Source organism: Diadema antillarum, unplaced genomic scaffold (assembly GCF_040938485.1).
Source record: "Diadema antillarum isolate AM-2024a unplaced genomic scaffold, OU_Dant_1.0 seq00000338_RagTag, whole genome shotgun sequence".
In the NCBI taxonomy this organism is placed as follows: Eukaryota; Metazoa; Echinodermata; class Echinoidea; order Diadematoida; family Diadematidae; genus Diadema; species Diadema antillarum.
Window position 1 is genome coordinate 1,489,855 of NW_027271351.1, and position 17,635 is coordinate 1,507,489.

At 38.3% G+C, this 17,635-nt stretch overlaps 1 protein-coding gene across 1 annotated transcript in view; it reads right to left on the bottom strand.

Annotated features, from left to right (window-relative positions):
• Positions 1–17,635, bottom strand: part of LOC139730798 (aspartate aminotransferase-like) — a 41,426-nt gene that overhangs the window by 21,550 nt on the left and 2,241 nt on the right. Inside the window, exons 2-4 of the mRNA XM_071641668.1 lie at positions 14,064–14,404; positions 1,811–1,948; positions 792–919 (exon numbers count right to left, since the gene is read on the bottom strand). Of these exons, the coding sequence (XP_071497769.1) occupies positions 792–919; positions 1,811–1,948; positions 14,064–14,352 (555 nt within the window). The 5' untranslated portion in view covers positions 14,353–14,404. The remainder of the gene's footprint in view (positions 1–791; positions 920–1,810; positions 1,949–14,063; positions 14,405–17,635) is intronic.

Here is a 17,635-nt window from a genome sequence, read left to right on the forward strand (position 1 = left end):
CTTTGAAAAACCTTAAACAAATTACACTGAATAAGGATCATGACATAGCAGGCTCACATATTTCAAAAATGTAGTAGTGTCATTCCATTACAATACCGCTTGCTTGCGAGTTCACCTGTATATAATCTATGCATGCCTTCTTCTTTTGTTCTGCCTCCTTGTGCCCCAACTCATGCATTCTAATGGTGATCCTGCCATATCATCATCCTTGTTCATTGCAATTTGTTATAAATTTCGAAAATATTCTCATTCTTCATCCCAATTATCATAGATTCTGAAACTCAGTTTTCAGTATAACTAATTTACAGTTGTTAAAATGTAAAAATCTGAAAATCATCCGGAAGTGTCCTCTAATGTCCTGATTCTGCGGAATTAAAAGCAAGCAAAATCCATCTTACCTAGCCAAAATATCCACTTTTACAAGAATCTGTCTAACCTAATACCTCTATTCCACAGAGATTTCTTCTTATCAGTCACTCATCAGAAGCAAAGTTTGTTCGTTCCGGTCACCCACCAAAATGTTTCACTCACTATCACGCTCAGATGTATTTAAATTCAATGGCAACCACCCACAGCTTTTTGTTGTTGTTGTTGTAAAAGAAACATAAATAGACATATGGCTTGACATACAGTAAGCACTCAGCATACACTTGTGTGAAAGAATGATTAGCATTCACATGTACAAGTGATGGCTTTAAAGACCTGGTAATGTGGGCATTCATGGGTGGCCCGATTGAATCACGATTGAATCAATTTTCATTCACAGCCAAAAGGGGCACATTTCGGGGTACCTGTTCAAGGAGATCTGGGGTGAGCTTCCACTCGTGTTCCAGACTGGTGTGGATGATGAAAACACGCTGATTGCAGAACACAGCCTGGGGCCTGTAGGTGGTCCAGGTGGGAGACAGCAGAAGAATATCTGTGGGACAAGAAACAAAGAAAGAAAGAAACAACAAACTACAGCTATGAACTCGCCATCACTTAGTGCAATCACTACATGTATAATGTCAGCCGTTAGTGCAATCACTACATGTATAATGTTAGCTGTAAGTGCAATTGCTACGTGTATGTCAGCTGTAAACACTAAAGTCCTATAACAGTTGCAAGACAAATGAATCCTGATTCTATCACTTCACAATTCCTTAGAAACTTTTATCATCTTTCTGATGACTACATAATCAGTCTAACTTAAATTTAAAAAGCTCCTACAAATGATGACTAACCATTAAGATGTAATACAGCATTCACATACAAAAGCAGGCTGTCAACATTGGTTTCAACCAAGTAATCCAACAGCATCAGTACTGCATATTCCTAGCTCAAGTCATGGCTGGACACTATATTTTTTGGCCAAAAGTACAGTGACCTTTGACTTTTCAGAGGTGTCGCAGTTGTCAAGACAACCAGACAAAGATAATTCTACACTGCCATTTGCAGCTCAAAAGCTATCTCATGTACATCTTTCCCTACATTACCTAATCTACTGTCACAGAGGTAAGGATATATGGAATCTATGTCAGGATGAGTAGTCAACCATGAGTTTTTGCAGTTTTTATTTCACAAAATTCAAAAATTTCTCATTAAAAATGCCTACATGAAAAGAGATAAAAGATTAGCACAAATTTGAAAAGGAGATCTAAAAGGCAGGACCTCCTGTGTTGATGATGGATGACCGGAGAAATGATGATGATGAGGATAATAATAATAATAATAATAATAATAATAATAATAATAATAATAATAATAATAATAATAATAATGATAATAATGAGTAATGGGCGGTAAGGAGTGAATTATTCTGGACAGCTACCTCCATTGAAGACATTCATCAGGAGGTAGATGAGTTGCTTAGATCCAGGTCCTACTACCACCAGGTCCTGGTCCAGATGAGTCAGCCCATCTAGTCTGGCATGGAAGCTGCAGATGTTGGCTCGCAGCTCTGCAAGACCTGGAAAAAAAAAACAGGATAAAAAAAAAAAAAACAGGATAGGAAAAAAAAACCCACAGCATATATGTGACCCTGCACCTCGAAACAAACAAAAAGTCGCCAGACATGATTTTTTAGTTAAGACCATATTCTGAAAGAGCAGACTTTAAGCTTTAAAATGATGTATAACTCATATCAAATGGACTCTCCTAACCTATCTAAATATTGGAAAGAAAGCACAAACTCAGGAAAAGCGTGAACTGAGAAAAGAGGCTCTGAAGTACAGTGTCTATTCAAGCGCTTAATCTTTACCAAAACCGTGCTGGCTGTGGGATGAATGGGACAAAAAACAGGAAGTAAACCACCAGAGTAACAACAATGAAGGGATTGTCAGATTAAACTGAAATTAAGCATGCCTCATTAACACATTCTGTCCATAATCAATGCCAACTTTCAAAGCAGTAGCACTATCCTTTCAAAAGTTATTAGAGTGGAAAGTGAAGAGTGTGGACAAGGTTTTTCTTCAGAAATGAAAAAGGGATTCTAAAGACACACCTAATCACACTATTCTACCAAAAATGTTCGAGATAAAGTGCTAAAAAAAACACACTTTCCTGCCCGTTTTATGATACCAAATTTTATCATTATGGAAAAGAAGACCTGCTCTTTCAGAAAATATGAAAAAGTCAAGTTCGGCTAGGTTGACCCATTTCACTTATTTTCAGTCCTCACGCAAAATCAGTGTGTGCGACTTTATGTTCGTTTTGAGGTGCACGGTCACATATACTCTTTTCATTCAAAGCAAAACAGAGTAATACTAACTAAAATGGGGGGGGGGTGGTGGGGAGGGGACACAAAATGTTCTGCACTTTAAGTGTGGAGACTTTGACCTTTCACCTCTCAGGATTTTGCAGAAAATCTGCCTAGCCCATGTAGGCCTATGCCACATGTAGCATGCCTTGGCTATAGACATAATAAAAATACCTTGAGAAAGTTTTTATATATTTTTTTTCTTCAAATGATCATATTAGTGAGATCTAAGATGTTTGGATAGCCGGGCAGACAATCTGAAGACAAGAACCTTCTTGGGGCAGAGGAAAGAGATAAAGAACAAGGCAAGTGCCGTAATGTGTCTCGCCCACAAACGTACAACACCTTTTTTTTTATTTTGTTCACAAATGGACCTATGGATCAAAAGTTAGGAGTCATAATTAAATGCACAGTACATTGGGCCCTAAAAGTTCATTGACCCCTGTCTGTGACCTTTGACCTTGTGGTGACCATCAACTCCCCAAGGTACATCTACCATCCAAGTTTGGTCACAAATAGACTTACGGATTAAAAGTTATGGTCCATAATCCAAATGCGCCCTAAAAACTGAACATTGGGCCCTAAAAGTTCATTGACCCCTGCCTGTGACCTTTGACCTTGTGGTGACCATCAACTCCCCAAGGGACATCTACCACCCAAGTTTAGTCACAAACGGACTTATGGATCAAAAGTTATGACCCATAATCGAAACGCGCCCTAAAAACTTTAACATTGGGCCCTAAAAGTTCATTGACCCCTGCCTGTGACCTTTGACCTTGTGGTGACCATCAACTCCCCAAGGGACATCTACCACCCAAGTTTAGTCACAAATGGACTCATGGATCAAAAGTTATGGATCAAAAGTTATGACCCATAATCGAAACGCGCCCTAAAAACTTAACATTGGGCCCTAAAAGAACATTGACCCCTGCCTGTGACCTTTGACCTCGTAGTGACCATCAACTCCCCAAGGTACAGTACATCTACCATCCAAGTTTGGTCACAAATACACTTATGGATCAAAAGTTATGGCCCATAATCGAAACATGCCCTAAAAACTTAACATTGGACCCTAAAAGTTCATTGACCCCTGCCTGTGACCTTTAACCTTGAGGTGACCTTCATACTTCGTGAAAGGTAAAACTTTGTATGACCACTCTTCCCTCCAAGTTTGATTCAAATTGAAGCCCAGAGTACAGAGTTATTCAAGTTTTTATAGCGTTACAGACAGACGATGGACGGACGGACGACGGACGGACAGACGCCACAGGCGATCCCTTAGTCTCCCCTCACCTCCGGTGGGCTCGACAAAAATGGTCTTCTGACACAAGCAAATGTGTGTGTGTGTGTGTGTGTGTGTGTGTGTGATTGCTTATCACAAACATGGGTATATTATGTTTGGTGGAAATGGTGGTGGTAGTGTGTGTGTAGGTGTGTGTGTGTGTGTGTGTGTGTGTGGCTGTGTGAGTGGGGGTGTATTTGGAATTGGGTAGTTTAGTCTGTGTAATGTATGAATGGGGTGGGGTGGATGGTGGATGAATAGTTTGACTACTGATTTCATTCTTTAGATATAGTTTGTTTGTTTTTTTATCAAGAGGAATCTAAGTTTATGTTCAAATGATGATTATATTGAAATTTTCATATGCCTGTGTTGATTAGATTCCATATTCAAGTTAATGTTTATGATTTATGCAACATACCATGTATTGAATGTAATCAAATACTGTAGAAGTGGATATTTTCGCGCGACTAATTTTTCACGCTACGCCGGGTAAGAAGAGTTTTGCATGTTTTTAATTCCGCGGAATCAAGACATCACGCACAGGAACATACAGCAAGCAAAAATATTTGCGTGCTTTTATTTTCGCGCTAATGTCTGGTTGCGCGAAATACGCGAAAATTTCCACTTTTACAGTACACAATACTTTGGGAGAAAAAAATCACTGTATAATTGCACTGATTCAGTTGAACCATGGACCTACTACACATATGGACCATGAACGGAGGTCTTTCTTTGATCCAATGTTCACCACCGCCACCTGATTATGTGCATCTTAATGAGTACATTCAGACGTTTGGACAATGACGATTGTGTAATCGTGCATCATCACTGACAAAAGAACCCGGTTTCCCTCATTTCAGTCATATTTGGCTGAGGTGCCTTTTCAGACTCAACTGCCTTTGAATAAACACCAATGATGGGGAGCAGCAAACCTGAAACAAGGACAAGTTTTGCGTCACAAAATTGGTAATTACTGAAGCGGCCACTTGCGGCCATGCATGTAACATCCCTGAATGGCAAGACAAGCATGTCGTCTACAGCACTGCCCATGTTTACTCTGAAACAATGTGCGACAAATGGGGAAAAAATAGATTACAAATCAATCTGCTTAATTAGTTGCTTTTTCTTGTAAAGTACTTGCATTTCGCAAATAAAATTGCTTTAGCGATGATTTCGCAATATACACTACAACTGCACATGCCTTTTTCTTGATTTAAGAGAGTTATTAGCTTCTGCGCATGTAGTTTTTAGATTTCTCAAAGCGCCGTCTTGTTTTTATCCAGGCTGGCTGTCGGTAGGCCATGGGGTGAGCTGGTTTTTTTGCTTGTTTCGTTCCGACAACTGCGGCACTAAAATTTCTCCACAGCTATGTGTAAACAAATAACCAAAAAGGCTACAGGAAAAAGTTCGACACAAACCCTCCTGCAGTATTTTGGTAATTCAGGGGGAAACAGTGAACTTTTTTGTCACTGAGGAGCTGAATAATGTACACTTTGCCGTGTACGATATTCATTCGCGAACGATCATGTGATGTATGTTATCCAATCCGAATCGAGAATTATTGTTTACGAGTCAAAATGGCCGCCCCCTGTGAGCCTGTCGACGCGTCTACGTCGTCTGCTCAGCCGAAACTTATTACTAGTATGCGTTATTATGCATGTAACAGCGATGAAGTTTGAAAATTTCACGGCTATGACAAACCTAAGATAGACGAAACCTATTTTGTGTGCCAAAGAGTGGATCAAATTGAGTGGGGGAGACCGTGAAATCGCAGACCAGAACGAAGTGATTCAGCTGCTCAGGGGGACTGACTGCAACCTACGTAGTAGGATAATTTACAGGTTAGTTTATGTGCGTACAGTCGAGTCGTAGCAGTCGACACTGCAGTGCAGTCTCACTCATAATGTTAATGACCATGATGACTACAAGTACAATTGTACAACGTTTAATAGCTATGTTATGAACGTTGCTTGTGTATGTTATAATGGGCGCTATGCAGTAGCTTAGCCGTTAGCGTGTCTGTTACTTAGATAAATTATCTTAATTTCACCTTGGCATGGCATAGCGCCGTTATAATGTCGCCTAGATGTAATTTTACATGTTGTTCTATGTGCAGCCCAGGTTAGGTTGATGTAGCTGATCGGTGATATTGTTTTGTAAAAGTCTTGACACACAGGACTGGATTGAAAAAGGTCTAAACTGCATGTAAATTTATATTTTCATAATCATGGCCATGGAGTATTAATATTAAAAATCCATCCTGTTTCTCTCACCCCGAAATTGGTGAATCCTCCCTCAAAACACACATTTAGCATCTCATTAAATTAACTTATTAATATTTGATATAAATAGATCTAAAAGACCAACAATGACAATAACATAATTGCAACAATTAAACTCCCTAAAACATATGATTACCATTATGTTGTGCCAAACTATAAAGCAGTGGGTGGTGGTGATAGTGAAAGGCCAAGGATTACTAGTATTAATGATGATAAGGCAGTTGTATTCATAATTATGATAATTGATATTGCATGTGACCAGGTGCTGAAAGCTGTAGATGTAATTTAAAATCAGTAATTGCACTGCAAGTACAAGTTGAAGTAGTTGATGATGACAATGATCATGAGGCGTTAATGATTACCTGGCATAGTACTAGGGCCTGTGTATTGGTAATTACAAGATTCAAATATTGGCAGTCAATAGTCTACCGTACATTTAATGATATATTGAGTGTAATGTTCAACCCCTCCCTCTAGCATTTAGCCTTTTTTCCCCCTAACAAAATCCAACGGCTAATCATTGCTGTTCATTTCTCCATTGTATTAAATAGGATTCCATGCTACAAGAGGTTTATAGATAGCAAACGCCTGAATCTCGCTAGGAAACGAAAGCTGAAGGAGGAGCCTGGTCCGTCAGCAGGAGCATCTGTTTCCTCCCCTAAGACGCTCACATCAAGATCAAGATTTTCTTCTGGAAGCTCTTCAGGTTCTGCTGTGTTGCCTGTGAAATGCATCATTTGCAACAGAGTCAACCTGCTCATTACTTGCCAAGGGAAATAGGTTAATATGATTGATATTGAAGCATGAAAACATTGTCATGTTACTATAAGTTGTCCTTGATAAAATGGAGCAATATATAGGCCTATACACCACTGAAACATTCACACTCATACACAAAGAACTTCAGTGCAAAGTTCAGAAACAACAGAATGTACTGTATATGCACCAATGCTTTGGTCAATGTGATTGATATTCAAGAATTGACATCTTACCAAAGTTGTGCATGATAAAATGTCTTTGTAATACAGATTGCTTCCTGTATTTTGAATGCCAATGTTTATGCAACATGTTTTGACTCCTTGCCTCAGTATGTGATTGTTCGCCCTTTAGCAAACATTTCTGCCCACTATTATGATTTGATTAGGGTTGAATTATTCTAAGAACAAAGATGTTTTCCTAAGTGTGTTTTTTTTTCATAAAACTGAATGACTACGATTAAAATTTGTTTCTCCCACTCTGGGGAAAAAAAACATATGTAACTATTATTAATACTGAAACAGAATGTTCATGTAGAAAGGTCAGTACAATGTAGGTGTGAGTACAAAATCACTTTGCTAAAACTAATACACACCAGCCAAATGAAAATTGTGCATAAGTTGAGTCAGGTTTGCACAGATCCTCTGATATTGGATGTTAATTGCAATGTTATCATAATTTTTAATGCCAAACCTGTTTTATTCTCTCCAAGATTTTCAGGTACACATTGCCTCCAATGCAGAATCCAACAGTTTTCACTCATGAATGGGTAAACTATAATTTTGCCTTTATTTTATACATTGGCATTTTTCAAAACTTTTACATCCTTTCAAGGATATTTGGACCATGGAATGTTCCAGGAAATTTATTAAAACTAGAAAATTTGACTGATTATCATTTTGAGCTATCATACATGAAAGGAGGTAGTGTCCCACCATGTTGTAACCTAATGATAGCTATGAAAACTTCAGGAAATTTTATGAAGATTAAATTTTCTAGTGCTAAAGTAATGTATAATATTTCATGAACAACGTGATTGCTATGTGATCTAAGTATATTAAAGCTTCTTAAGAAGAAGAAGAAGAAAAGAAAAACATGTTTACTGATAAACAATATGATCTGTTTAATAGTAATGTCTCATGTGTGTAAATGAGTTTGTATGTGTGCGTGTGAGTGTAAATAATATGTCAGCGTTTTTATGCACCTGTGTATGTGTAATGCACTGATCAGTACATGTATTATATCATTGTGTGTGTTCATGTTTATGATAATCTTTTTTATGATGCTGATGTGATAAATGGCCAAGGCATGTAGAATAATATTTTAATACACTTGGGTATATTGAATCTTCATAACTATGTGTGTGCATATGTGTGTGTGCATGTGAGGGTGTGTGTGTGTGTGTGTGTGTGTGTACAATAAGATTCTCCCACATGCACGCGGACACACACACAAACAAACACACTGATTTTTTTCTTTTTTTTGCCTTGAATGATTAGTCATTTGATTAATAACATGTCTTTGAACAGAATATAAGGCATTTGCCTTGACCTCTGACGGTCAGTTAGTGCTCTCTCTCATATGGTCTTGAACCACTTTGCTCTTGTCCTCCTTTGCATAGCCAGCATCAGGAAAAGCTGAAACATGAGATATAATGCAACTATTAAACCAAAACTTCACTTTTTTTTTCTAGGTATATGGCTAAAAGCAGTGCTTTACAAATGTGTATATGGGCAATTCCGCAGTTAGGTGGACATGACATGGATAAAAGAAATGTGCCTCTTTATCTTACTCTTTAATTTAGGTATCAACTAATGCCGTGGATGTTCACCAATCACTAAGGTCTTTCAAATTCAGTAGATTTTATTTTTCGTATTTATTGATTTTGCGAGATCTAAAACCATCATTTAAAATGTACATGTGGGACTGGGGATGCTGAAATTCACTTAAATGCAAATTACAGTGGGTTGCTTTAAAATTTTTTCCTCAAAATTTTGCTAAAAGGTAAAAGATGAATACATTTAAATACTCCAGAAGTCATGTGACATTTTGTCAATTACAGAAGGGTGAAATGACCTGCGGAATTACTCCGGACAAATGTAACGTTACTAACCGTAACGTTACTAACCATGCATTTGGGGGTCTAGCTAATGAATTATCGGTCGAACTGCTAAAAATATTTGCGTGAACATTTGACGTGATGCAATAATTGAAATTAATGCAACACTTTGTTTGAAGTAACTTGAAATTTTGCACACTTTTTGTTACAAGACATTGATTTTTTTGTCATGTCCTTTTTTCGTAACGTTACTAACCAGCCCTTTTAGTTGCCATAGCAATTCTAATATTTATTGGATTGTACTCATTCTTTTCTATATCATAGACCTGGGGAGGATGAACATGTTTTAACATGATTTTGAGTTGAAATGAATAAATAGTGATTTAGCAGTAAAAATAAATATCCAAATTTCTTTAAATGTAACGTTACTAACCGCGGAATTGCCCATATGCATTTCAGCTTAGAAACACTATGGGAACTATACTGCGGCTAGCAGCCCCATACGCATAACTGCGGCTAGCAGCCCCATACGCATAACTGCGGCCAGCAGCCCCATACGCATAGCGTCATGGGGCTGTGAACTGCAGCATACAGGATCATGACGAATATTTTATCGCGGACAAATATCAACTTAAAATCGGGAAAAAATCTTCAATTTGAAGACTTATTAATAAATTTGAAGTATTGATAACAGAGTTCGTGCAAGGTTTGATTCTGCAAATAGTTCCTTTCTGTTCAAATTGATGACTAAATGTGACTCGGTCGAGAGGAAACTGGGAGAGCTACACTGCATTGACAGCCAGCGCATGCACACACAGACATCTAATATCCAGTCAATGGATACGAAATTTGTGCGCAGTGATGTGTGCGCCTGCGCTGACCGTCAATTCAGCGTAGCTCTCCCAGATTCCTCTCGACCTAGTCATATTAAGTCATCAAATCGAACAGAAAATGACTATATGTAGAACCAAACCTTGCACGAACCCTGTTGTCAATACTTCAACCTTACTTGTAAGTCTTCAAATTGAAGAATTTTTGTTCGATTTAAGGTTGACATTTGTCCGCGATACTTCCCTGTCATGATCCTAAATGCTACAATCCGCAGCCCCATTACGATATGTGTATTGGGCTGCTGGTCAGTTTATAAAATATGGATTTTCGCAAAAACTGCAGGATATTTCGAGGAGAACTTTTTACAGTATATTTAGGATGTACAAAACATCACATTTCCGCGTTCAGAAAGTAGTGCCAGTGTTGCTGGAACGAAACCCATTTTCTAAGCCTCTTTTTCAGCTTCACCCCATGGCCTACGGTGGACAACACTGGATCAAAGCAGGAAAGCATGTTCAAAATGTGTTTGTGACGCTTTTGACAGAAACAGGTGCACGAATTAATTAACGGGCGATGAATGTCCATGTGTTGTAGGTCCATGGTTGAACACAGCTCCATGGACAGAGTCTGTTCTACCAACACAAAAGTGTTGTTGAACACCGCATATACCTTCAGCATAGAATGATGTTGCATTTTTCCCTGCTGTATGGATAATTTGGCTTAAACAAACGCCGTCCATGCATACCCTACTTTTTCTTGTCTAATGTCTCTCCTTCCATTCAACCATTCCCCTAAAGCACACAGACCTCATACAAACAGTACAAATCAAACACACAGGAGTACACACGAGGCACACCCCCTCATACCCCTTTCATACTGAGCATTTTTCTATGGGCGCAACTGTTGAATGTCTCCAGTTTGAAGTCTCTCTGATATATTTAAACTCTTGTTGAACCATCAATGATCACAGTGAAGAAACTGTGAGCAAAACTTCTCACCTCCTCACCTCACCCTCATGATAACTCACAATCATTCAATGGCAATTCAATGGAAGACTCCAGTTTGAAAAGCCCTTCAACTGAAGCACCAGTGTGCTCACATAAGGGTGTTGAACTGTGGCGAGGCACTGAATGAACCTAGCTTGCTCTTGATTTGAAGTAATTCTCCACATAAGGATTCACCTATTTCAAGGTTGCAATTTTCATCAGGCTCTGTTTCCTTTTGTGATGAAAGGTACAAGAAGGCAAAGATACAACACACCACCAGTCATAATGTTCACAGACAGAATTCTTCCCAATGAATCGCTTATCCGAGTGACCTTTGACCTCAACCTCCTGTCATTGTGTGTCTAAAAAAATGTATAATCCTCTCTGCTGAACAACCTTGGTCAAAATAACGGCCTGTAATCAAGTCACCAGCACATTATTTTGTACATAAGATTCATCGAATATGATTGTGTACCTGTTGTTTAAAGGGTGCAAGTACATGTATGTATTACCTTTCTTAAATGGATATCTAGTGTATCACAATATTTGTAACACATTGCTGTAAAACACATGGAAATGGATTGCTTGTGCATGATCTTACAAAAATGTATACTTTGAGCATTGCACAAATTATATATAATGTGCAGAAGTGTACAATCTACATCTAATCAAATTCAATCAAGCTTCAAGCGCCATGCAGGCAAAGGTGTGAAAGAATGTTTTCAGCAAATTTCCATTTATATTGTAAAACTTTAAAACACCCCCCAAAAAAAGACCATGATTCAGTGCTACTCTAATGATATCATTATCAGTAGCACTGAATCATGGTCTTGTTCATTAAATATGAAATGCTCAAACAAGCAGTTTCTTTCTCTTAAAAAAAAAATGATGGTATGGTTGACATTTATATTCTTTATCAAGTTTAATGCTTTGAGCAGATGCCTTGATACAAAAGAGAATGCATCCACGGGTGTGCCCAATGGGAATGCAAACACCTGTTACAAATATCCTCTTTGTAAGCCAAACACATCGCCTCCTTTTTAGGAGAGATTTCCATATGGTGTTCAATCATAGCTAACTTCCACACATTTCAGGCATATTACTCTTCCATATGGCATTCAGAATGGCATCCATAGTATTGAGTAATATCATAAAAGTAGCAGAGGGCTCTTGGCCAATGAGTACAACCTATGGGTTTCTGGAATATCTAGGGCAGAAATAATGGCAGGGTCAGGCAAAGAGCACTCTTGTCCAACCAAAGAGGCTGTCTGTCATCAGCAAACAAAGGGATGATGATGATGATGACGACAAAATAACTAAGTGATCTGTATATATGGCATATACTAGGTGTTACAAAAATAATTTCCCACTTTTGATCCTTAATAATTTGAAAACTATTCAGTATATATCAGATAACACTGTTATTGATATGAGTAGTAGCTGAATAGTGTACAATTTTGTTGGAGGTTATTTGAATATGAGAGCTTGAATCAGTTTCGTTAAATCCACGATTAATTTTAAAGGGTGTGTACAGTTCTGGTCGAGGTGAGGATTTAACTTTTAATGTTTTGCGAGATATTCAGAAACCACTCTATGAGATGTCAAAGAGAATGCAGTTCTAAGGGATATCAAAAGTTTATTCGATGAAAATCGATTTTGAAATGGCTGAGATGTCCAAAAAACAAGGTGAAACAAAGATATCCTAATAAAGGTGTGGCATGTCGCCTTTTATTATTAGCACTTTTTTGGACATCTCAGCCAATTGAAAACCAATTTTCATCAAATAAACGTTGAATCCTTCTTAAAATTACATGCTCTTTCATATTTCACAAGAGGCTTTTCATTATCTCACTTAGGAATGTTCAAATCATGAATCCCCACCTCAACCAGAACTACAGTCCCTTTAAAGTTAAGTTCTAGATTTTGGTCAAATTTGAATCTTCTGTACAAAAATTGGACTTTTCACAAGAACCAATGATGTGTATGTGAGTGTGTGCTTACAATGACCTTGAACAATAGACATGAATACCACGAATACCACCTTTTCAGAGCTCTGCTGACTAGGCTTCTGGTCTCTTGCTCCAAGGCACATGAATGCTTTATTAATAACTCATGATGGATTGCCCTGGGCACTGCTAGTCTGAATTCATGGTAAAGGTTAAAATGCATGCACATGAAAAAAGGAAGCACATGTTTTCATGTGCTTGCATACACTACATTTTAGGATGAATAAAGACTAGCTGTGCTGGTGGAATTTCTCATGAAAATGTAATAGAGCATTCAAACCCTGGCCATTGTTCAGGACCATTGTCTGGGTGATAACCACACACTCCCATACACACCCATTGACCCCTGTGCAAAAGTAAAGCCTTGTACAGAGGGTCGAAAAATGAGCAAAATCTGAAACCTAACTTAAAAATAAATCTTGAATAAATTAATGAAACTGATTTATGCTTTCATTCTTGAAGTACCTCCAACAAAATTGTACACTATTCAGCTATCGCTCATATCAATGTCAGTTTTATCTGATATAATAGTTTTTGAACTATTAAGGATCAAAACGTGGGAAATGCTCTTTGTAACAGCTAGTATCTAGTGAGTACGTATAGTAAGTATTATACTTAGTATTTTTGTGTGTGTTTATCAGGACTTCCAAACAATTTCGTAGGTGGTTAAATTTGTGACTACAGAGTGCACTAATGAACAGAGAAATAGGCACATGCATGTCACATTCATATTGCGATCAGAGTTCATATTTCCACGTGTTCTTAAATTTGGGAATGGTATAGCATCGAATTCGCGTAATTTGTGAAAATATAAACCCAACAAAATAAATGGCATAGGTAGTAATACGATGATGGCGATGACTGCTGTTATGATCACTATCATCGTTACTATTATCATAATTACAGAGTAGCCATGACAGAGAACATGCACAGTGGAATCCCATTATAACCAAGTCCTCGGGACTGGCAGTTTTCTTTCGTTATATCGAAATTTTGTTGTAACGGAACAAATAAACAATAAAGATACACAGAATAGATGATGTTGAGGCCTGAATTTTTACTTCATTGTAATCAATAACCGTGTTCGTTATAATGGGAGTGCACTGTATATTTACTGGCTTTACCTTGGACTGGAAGATAGGCATTCTCTCCAGCGTGTTCTCGAAGCACCTTCTTGGCGCCTTCCATGACGGGGAACGGCGACTGGCCAAAGGCAAAGTGGTAGACCTGGCGTCCCTCTGCCCTCATCTTGTTGATGGCCTCGTTGAAGAAGAGGTTGGAGGCCGTCCGGAAGTTGGCCAGGTGGGGTCGCACCAAGCTGTTATCGGACTGGCTTGGACAACCATGGGATGTGACGCTGGTTTTCCCACTGTCGGCTGGTTTCAGCCCTGGTTGTGATTTCACTGCATCCATAGTGTTGATGCCTCTTTGGTTTTCCTCCTATAGTATGGCCTATTTGCACAGTCTACAAAAATGTACATAAATCCATGTATATTAAAAAAGAAAATTGAAATAATTCATTTCATGCAACCTGTTTATTTGATTAAGGTTTTTCTATACTACTGAGTAAATTGGTTTGTTATGCACATTTGTTTATCTAAATTTTTTATTGTAATATAAAGCTTTGGTTGGACCTCATTTAGAATACGCCCATGCGGTATGGAGTCCTTATTTGAAAAAAAACAAACATATAGCTTTAGAAAATGTCCAATGGAGGGCCACAAAATTAGTACGTGAAATAAGATCTTTATCTTATGAATAGAGATTGAGGCACCTCGGACTTTCAACTCTAGCATACCGCAGGGTGAGAGGTGATATGATTGAAGTTTTTAAATCATTTCATAAATATCATCAGGAAGTAGTGCCTGATTTGGGTTCAATAAAAAAATGCACCAGAGGACATGGTAAAATGTTATATATTTTTCGATCATACATACCACTACAAGAAGAAACTCATTTTACATGCATATCAGGAAACCATGGAATAGTTTACCAAGAAATTTGATAGATGCACCCAGTGTCTTCAGTTTTTAAGTTGGTTTGGATAAATTCTGGGACAATGAACCCATAAAATTTAAGTTCCACACCACGCCACCTGGTCATGACCCGGCTCATCTCAAGGACTAAACATGGATCTGAATACAGAGGCTCAGCCTGCGTTCAGAATCTTCGTAGGTATAGGTATAGGTATGCCTACACCAAATGACCACCTGAAAAATGTATACCAGTAGGCCTATTGTATCTATTGGTTGAGGAGATCATCTGTTCCTTTGTGTGGAATAATTCTTTTTATTTTGTTTCGTTTTCCTGAAATCACTATGGCAATTTAAGGTACTACATCATATCTACATGTATCTCCATCCTGCAATAATGAGGGAAGGCTCAATATGATAGGACAGTTGACCATTTTATCAACAAATGTTCATATTTCAAGCACACATTTTATAACAAAGACTATATCTTGGAAACGAGAATGTTTGTCCAAAAGGCTTGCCCAACAACATATTGTAATATAGAGTCTAAAGCAAATATTAATGTCCTCAAAACAGACAAGCATTGAAATGAAATTGTAAAGGAGCTTTGAAAACAGTTGGATGGAAAACAATTCTTCAATGTCACTTGACTACAGTACAGTACAGGTTCTTGGGAGGAAAAATAGCTGGGTATTATGATTGTAAATAATGCATTTTGCTTGCCAATAACAGTTGTTACAATATGCTAACTACGGTAGGCCCTATTCCTGGTACTTTCACACTTAATTACCTCGGCCAAGGGAGAGGGTTGTGTTTTCGTTACCGCGGAAAATCAACATGCTTTCCAGAAACATCGGTCGTGTGAATCTCCACTCATTCTGACAGTTAATGATCTGGCTAAGAGTCTCGACACTAATACAATAACAGATTTGGTTGCCTTGGATTTCTCCAAAGCTTTTGATAGTATTCCTCACCAAAGACTACTTCACAAGCTAGAATTTTACGGCATTCGTCACGGCGTAAAGCTATGGATATCGGCCTTCTTGACCAAGCGTCTTAAGCGTGTGTGCATCAACGGGAAGTGTTCCGATTGGCACCATGTTCTAAGTGGTACTCCGCAAGGGATGGTCCTCTGACCACATCTCTTCCTTCTTTTCGTCAATGATATCCATGACAATGTCAAAAGCACCACAAGGTTATTTGCTGATGACTGTTTGTTGTATCGCCAAATAAAATCAAGTGACGACGAAAGTGCCCTCCAAGATGACATCAATACATTGGTAAAATGGTCACACCGGTGGGGTATGAAATTTAATCCTTCTCAAATGTGAATCAATGCGTGTCACCAGGAAAAGAGCTCCAGGCAGTACATTATACAACATTCTCGGCATCACCCTTGAAGAGTCTAAACAAGTTAGGTATCTTGGCATTAATATTCAAATGATTTGCGCTGGAACAGCCAGACCCACCAAGCAATGTTCAACGAAAGCATCGGTTGTCTTGAACTTCCTCAGACGAAATTTTTCCAACTGCTCAACATCTGTGAAGGAAAAGTTATACTTAACCCTTGTCCGTCCTCACCTTGACTATGCTACCGCTGCTTGGGACCCATACACAAAGAAGAACATTTCCTCCATCGAACAAGTCCAAAGACGGGCTGCTCGTTTTGTTACAAACACATACGACCAAGAAGCAAGTGTCATCCAGCTGCTTAGCTCACTAATTGGAACTCACTCCGACACAGACGGGAAATACACCGCTTATCCTGTTTTCATAAGATGCTCCATAAGGAAATAGACATACATCACACAGACCATACTTGCCCTAAACCAGATCGAAGTAGGCGGGGGCATTCAAATCAGTTTGACGTACCAACTAGCAACACAGATATGTACAGGAATTCCTTCTTCCCTCGAACCACAAGGACATGGAATAGCCTTCCTTAATGTGTAATCTCCCAAGTTAATTCAGTTACTTTTAAGACCATGGTTTCAAATCATATTCTCCCAAACTGAGTCCACCCTCTGCCGCCACCTCCAGTTTAAACTCCGCTTGGGGTCTTTTGGAGGATCACTACCAAGTACCAAGTACAGTACTCTCCGCGTAATCGGGTATCGCTTAAAGGGATAGTACAGTTTTGGTTGAGATGAGAATTAGGCTTTTAAAGTTTTGCAAGATACCAAGAAAACACTTATGATATAGTACAGAGCCTACCGTTTTAAGAGGAATTCAAAGTTTATTTGATGAAAATCGGGTTTGGAATAACTGAAACATCCAAAAACAAAGTAAAACAAAGCGGTCGTTACAAAGTGTGGGTCCCACACTTTACTAGAATCGTTCTTTTTTGGACATCTCAGCCATTTCAAAACCAATTTTTATCAAATAAACATTGAATTCCTCATAAAATTGCATGCTCTTTCATATTTCATATGAGATTTCTCATTATCTCACCTAAAAATGTTAGAAACCTGAAATTAGGTCTCAACCAGAACTGTACGATCCCTTTAAACAAGTACTCCGTTTAATTGGGTAGTATTGTCAGAGTCAGTTCCAATGCACATTAAAATTACCTGATAGTCGGGTTGCCTCTCCGCATAAATGGGTAAAAATTTTCTTTTAATCTAATTTCCACGCACATTTCATCGCAGATATAACAGTTTAAGAAATCATGGATGTCAAATATTTTTCAAGGCCAATCACGTTTACTGCGTAATTTGCAAAGA